At 42.2% G+C, this 5,884-nt stretch overlaps 1 protein-coding gene across 4 annotated transcripts; it reads left to right on the top strand.

Moving 5' to 3' along the window:
• Positions 1-398: 398 nt before the first annotated feature.
• LOC104603533 (protein NRT1/ PTR FAMILY 7.1-like) lies at positions 399-5,884 on the top strand. 4 transcript variants are annotated; one of them, XM_088897126.1, is made up of 6 exons: positions 399-783; positions 2,877-2,936; positions 3,198-3,354; positions 3,446-3,663; positions 3,801-4,345; positions 4,597-5,884. In XM_088897126.1, exons 2-6 carry the CDS (start codon positions 2,883-2,885, stop codon positions 5,459-5,461), a joined length of 1,839 nt encoding a protein of 612 aa, XP_088753252.1. In that variant the 5' UTR covers positions 399-783; positions 2,877-2,882; the 3' UTR covers positions 5,462-5,884. The 4 variants fall into 4 exon arrangements, with proteins under 4 accessions (XP_088753252.1, XP_010265896.2, XP_010265897.2 ...); XM_010267594.2 differs by having other exon boundaries at positions 2,874-2,936; XM_010267595.2 differs by lacking the exon at positions 399-783 and adding an exon at positions 1,182-2,509.

Here is a 5,884-nt window from a genome sequence, read left to right as displayed (position 1 = left end):
GCTCGGGCCGGGCTTTTTTGACAAATCCCGAGCCCGGCCCGAAATACAGTCGGGCTTACTGTGTTAAGCCCGAGGTCAGACCCGCGGGCCTAATTATATGACCAAGCCCGGCCAGGGTGCGGGCCGGGCCGTCGGGCTACCCGGCCCATGAACAGGTCTAGTTGTAACTAGATAGCCTAGATAGGCACGTCCATCCAAACGTTAGTTTCTGGCCGTGGGATCTGTTTGCCACGTTGTGGTAAAGTTTGGTCCGTGACTCCGTGTCACGCGACGCAATGGAAATGAGGGAGCATTCCAAACGGAACCCCTCGAAACGAACAGCCAAACTCGGTCTAAACTTCCACCCGGTATTTCGCCTATAAAATATAGATTAACCGATTCGTTCTGATTCACAGTTCACAGTTAGTTGAATGGGAGACCCAGTTTTTAAGTTCGAACAGGAGAGTTCGTCACACAAATCGTCAAAAGAAAATCACCTGGAACTGATCGATCAAACAGTCTCTCTCTCCCTCTCTCCTCCCCAGTTAACCTTCATTAGAGAGAAAAGAAGAGAAACAAGAGATTAAAGAGAAGCAAATCGCTGATCTTTGAAAGAGTAGAGTGTGGTCTTTTGCCGGTGAAATTTGACCCACATTCACTCATAAATGTCAAAAGGTTTCACCGGTTCATTTGGCTCTCCGGCGTGGCCACGTCTGTTCCTCGACATCCGTTCATCACCCTCGCCGGAGTCCGGCAGAAACTGGGAACACACCACCTTGTCAGTTACCAAGTATCGTAAGAAGGGTAGGCCGCCGCTTCTCTATCTTTGACTGTTTACTTCTCGCTTTTTCTAACTTGTTATAGGATCTTGTTCTGATGCTTTCTTCCTGGTTTGAGGGACTGAGATGTCCCCAGAACTTTTGAGAAGTTTTGGGCAGTGGCGAGAAGTCAATAAATGAGGTGGGGTTGGTGATGGCAACCCCTCCGATGAATCCCTTTTCCTATAAACGGTTCACTATCTCATCCACATGTTTTATCCAATCCACTAATCATCTTGATTGCTTAGTTAATTAACAATTCTGGTAATCTACCCTTTAACCTGTAAAACTCTCATCGTATTTACTGCCCAGGGGAAAAGCTCATAGAAATGGTTAGCCCATGTTTGGAAGTGCTTATTTGAAAAATAACTGTTTATTAAAAAAAGTGTTTAAAAATAAGTACGACTAAAAAAAATCATGGCCTTGGATCTAATGCAGTGTACCTAACAATAAGTCATTTCATCTGATTCAAGGTGGGGCTCATGACAACAAATCAAAGATTCTGATACTGGTATGGGTGTTTGGTGAAAAAAACACTTATTTCAAACACGGTGGTATAGGCATTTTTTTAAAATGATGTGGCAAGTCAAAAAGGAAATAAGAAATTAAAAATTAGAACAAAAGAATTGGATTTATTTTTAATTGTTTATTTTTTGGACTTATTTTCTAAAGGCAAATCCGCAAATAAGCACTTATTGATATGGTCATGGCCCAAATTAAGGGTTCATTTGGTTTGCATCAGAATCAAAATCTTCGTAATCAGAATCGGAATGGTCCATTTCCATAATCTATTTGGTTCAGGCAGGAATGTGAATGGGAATTAAAATCAGTAGGAATGGGATTTTATTCCCAAGAAAGGAGCAGAGAATGGCCATTCCCTCAAATATTCTAGCAGAAATGGGAATGAGATTCCGATTCCGCCTAACCAACCAATTCCAAACCCCTATTCCCGCGAACCAAACGGGGCCTAAGTGTTTATTCCAATTAGCATTCCCAAAATTAGATTTAGATTCAAACATGCAATGTCTTCTTGGTGAAACTTTCCTTTTTGTGTGTGTGTGTGAAATCTGGATAACTTCTGTAGTTCTGTTAATATATTTTCAGAAGAAAGGACAAGGAGAATGCTATAAACTCGTCGGTTGATTCTTGTCATCTTGAGAATAGTTTGGATTCTTACCCATAAATCATCAGCCATGGAGTAGCATATTCTAGTATCTTTTATTTGGTAGATGGTGACATTAGAAGTGGATCTCTCTCTCTCTGTTACTTTACATGAAGAGAGTAGGTAAAAGCAAGTTTTGGATTTTCTGGAATAACTTTTACTCTGTTCTTTTTGTGCAAAAAGACATGATTACTAGAATTACAAAGAAAACAGGGGATAACAGAGGAAAATAAAGTTTACAGAAATATATAAATCCAAAAATGATTCAAGCAGGAAAACATATCGCTTTCCACAAGAGCGTTCAATCGCATACCCGCCACTAACCCGAGAGAATCAATAGAAGAAGCAACCAGTTCGTGGTAGATACTGTTCCAAACCACAGTCTCTCCTTCTCTGCCATCCACCACTTTTGTCTAAACAAAAATTAAAATCCTGAAAACGACCCTTTTCGTCTCTTTGCTTCCCTATATATTTACCTTTCTCACACTCTTCTCTCCTCACTTCTCTATTCACTTCTCTCTCTGTCTGTAACGTCTCTTCACTTGCTCAGGTATTTTCAGGATACTTGTTTAGTCCTTTAATTCTCGTTCTGTTTATGTTATCGTTCTGGTTTGTTTGTTTGTTTGTTTTAAGTAGAGTTCTGTCAACGAACAGTTTGGTTTCTCAGTAATAGTGCTCCAATTTTGTTGGGTTGCATCTGAAATTTGTTTCTGAGCTTTAGTCTTCTAGTCCTTTTCATTTGCCACCTAAACGTCCCAGAATGAATCAGTACGTTAAGCTTGAACAGAGGAAGAGCATCATTCCATGTTTACAGTGAAGCCTTTCAAGAATGAATATGCAGTCCTTTAAATTATTTTCTTCACATTTTTTTCAATAAATTTTAACAGATATTCTCCTGTCTGTGTTTTCCAAAGAAGTAAACCATGGAGGCTTCGGAACTCGGCAACAAAGATGTTGTGCTGAACGTTGGAACTTCGGTGAGTTCTTGGATTAATTTGTGGATTGTGATCCAGCTGAGCTGTATGAGATGGTTCCACCTCAGCTTTCAGGGGATGCCACGTAAGCATGGGTCTACGTGGCAAGCAAGGACCTGGTCTATGGCCCAGCTAGATTGCCAACATAGCAACAAAATGGAGTGCCCTTCAACCATTTTGTTCAAGTCTGTTGCTTCAGAATTCTTCTTAGTTTTCTGTTTCAGTTTCAATCATTTATTATTATTCCTATATTAAATAAAGCAGGTGGTAGAAAGTGGACATGGAGAAGAATTGAACAGAGACTCAACTGAGAATGAACATGTAGAGGTTTCTTCTACAAGAGAGAGCTCCATTAACGGGAGACAGAACAGTGTAATCAGAGGGAACTCAGGAGGGTGGAAGCCTGCATTTCTCTTGCTGGGTAATTACCAGATTAGTTTCTATGTATATTACAGTAGTTCTACTTTTCAGATTGTAATCTTTTAATTTGTTCAAATGGGTGAATGCTGCAGCAAATCAGGGTCTAGCCACGCTTGCTTTCTTTGGTGCGGGTGTGAACTTGGTCCTGTTCTTGACTAGGGTTCTTGAGCAAGAGAATGCTGATGCTGCAAACAACGTTAGCAAGTGGACTGGGACGGTTTACATGTGTTCACTGATCGGTGCATTCCTCAGCGATTCATACTGGGGCCGATACTTAACCTGTGCAATCTTTCAGTTAGTCTTTGTGCTGGTACCCAAATTTCTTTTTCTCTTCTGATTACTGAAATATTAATGAAATCTTCCTGGGTATTTCTATTTCATTTATCAGAATCATTTACCCAAACCCAGAAATCAGAAATGATGGATTTTTTTTTCCTTGTTGAATAGGGTCTGGTATTGCTATCACTGTCATCTTGGCTGTTTCTGATCAAGCCGGAGGGCTGTGGAAATGGAGTAATTGACTGTAGGCCAGCATCTTCAGTTGGCATCGCCATCTTTTACCTGTCAATTTACCTCGTTGCCTTTGGATACGGCGGGCACCAACCAACCATAGCCACATTGGGATCCGACCAGGTTGATGAGCCTTCGAAGCCAGCTTTTTTCTGCTATTTTTACTTCGCATTGAATGTTGGCTCTCTCTTCTCCAACACCATTCTGGTCTACTTTGAAGATTCCGGCAAATGGACTCTGGGGTTCTTGACCTCCACAGCTTCTGCAGTTATAGCTCTCATCCTCTTCTTGGTGGGAACGCCGAGATATAGGCACTTCAAGCCATGTGGCAACCCATTGCCCCGTGTTGCTCAGGTATTTAATGCAGCTTTCAGGAAATGGAAGGTAACTGCTCCTAAAGATGCCGAGAAATTGTATGAGTTGGAAGGTCCAGAATCTGCAATTAAAGGGAGCAGAAAAATTCTGCACAGTGATGAATTTGGGTAAGATAGCAATTGACACAAATATTCTGTATGTCGACTCCTTTTTTTTGCAGTAAATTCTGGTTTATTTTTGCTCTCAACTCATCATTTGCACTCTCTTTTGGCTTGTTGATCAGTTTTATCTGGGTAGGTTAGTACTTAGTACGTATAGTTGAAGCATTGTTATCACATGTTTACCTAATTGGATGTGGCCCATTTCCTCCATTTCATTACTGCAACCACCTTCATTTGTGTTCTTTGAATATGTTCAGGTTCTTGGACAAGGCAGCCACCATGACTGAGAGTGACCTACATGGACCAATGGACCCCTGGAGGCTCTGCACGGTGACGCAGGTAGAAGAGGCCAAATGTGTCCTGAAGATGCTGCCCATATGGCTCTGCACCATCATCTACTCTGTCGTCTTCACCCAGATGGCTTCACTCTTCGTTGAGCAAGGAGCCGTCATGAACTCCGACGCTGGCAACTTCCACCTTCCCGCTGCAAGCATGTCTGCTTTTGACATCTGCAGCGTTCTAGTCTTCACCGGCATTTACCGTCAAATCCTCGTGCCGGTCGTCGGTAGACTAACCGGGAACCCAAAGGGTCTCTCGGAGCTTCAACGAATGGGTGTAGGGCTGGTAATCGGAATGCTAGCTATGGTGGCTGCCGGAATCACAGAGCTACAAAGACTCGAAAAGGTTACTCCCGGAAATGAGATTAGCTCACTGAGCATATTCTGGCAGATTCCACAGTACACTCTGGTGGGAGCGTCGGAGGTGTTCATGTACGTGGGGCAGTTGGAATTCTTCAACGGGCAAGCACCGGACGGAATCAAGAGCTTCGGGAGCTCGCTTTGCATGGCTTCAATCTCATTAGGAAACTATGTCAGTAGCTTGCTGGTTCACATGGTGATGGGGATTACAGCCAAGAATAACAAGCCGGGATGGATCCCCGGAGACCTCAACTCCGGTCATATGGACAGGTTCTACTTCCTCCTTGCCGGGCTGACGGCCATTGATTTCGGTGTCTACTTGTTCTGTGCTAAGTGGTACAAGTGCATTAATCTTGAGTGCCATGCGCAAGGCACTGAGATGGCGGAAGGCCAAGCATCAGATAATGCAGTTAGACAAGTCTAGTTAAGACTGAAAATCTAGGGAAATGACTGTCTATAAGCATGGTATTAGAGCGTGGAGTTCTTTCATCAGGAATTAACAATCCAAATTAGTAGTTCAGATGATGAATTATGTAGTGTAGATGGACAGTCATTTCATTTCTGATCAGTATCAAAGGGATAGAGAAGCATGACCCTAAGGAGAAAGCTGCAAGGGATGGTTGCTTCCATTTTAATGCAGGATTTCATACAGTGAGAAAGGTTGATTCAAAACTGAGAGATGGGTTCTAGTTAGTAGGCTTTCTTTTGATACTTTTTAGGGTTTGAGATGGGGTTTGCTAGGTGAATTGATCTAAGTTTTCCTTTTCTTGCTTTTCTGACTTTTAAGATTTAATTAAGATGGGTTGTATTCCCAAAATTTTAGTTGATATTAAACATGAGAAGCCCA

Source organism: Nelumbo nucifera, chromosome 2, assembly GCF_055504915.1.
Source record: "Nelumbo nucifera cultivar China Antique chromosome 2, China Antique-T2T, whole genome shotgun sequence".
In the NCBI taxonomy this organism is placed as follows: domain Eukaryota; kingdom Viridiplantae; phylum Streptophyta; class Magnoliopsida; order Proteales; family Nelumbonaceae; genus Nelumbo; species Nelumbo nucifera.
The sequence above is the reverse complement of the archived record's forward strand: the minus strand, read 5'-3'. Positions and strand labels throughout refer to the sequence as shown.

Coding starts and splice junctions, on each gene's coding strand:
- LOC104603533 (XM_088897126.1), top strand. CDS start 2,883: ATGGAGGCTTCGGAACTCGGCAACAAAGATGTTGTGCTGAACGTTGGA. Junction 2,937..3,197: donor TGCTGAACGTTGGAACTTCG/GTGAGTTCTTGG, acceptor TAAATAAAGCAG/GTGGTAGAAAGTGGACATGG. Junction 4,346..4,596: donor CTGCACAGTGATGAATTTGG/GTAAGATAGCAA, acceptor GAATATGTTCAG/GTTCTTGGACAAGGCAGCCA.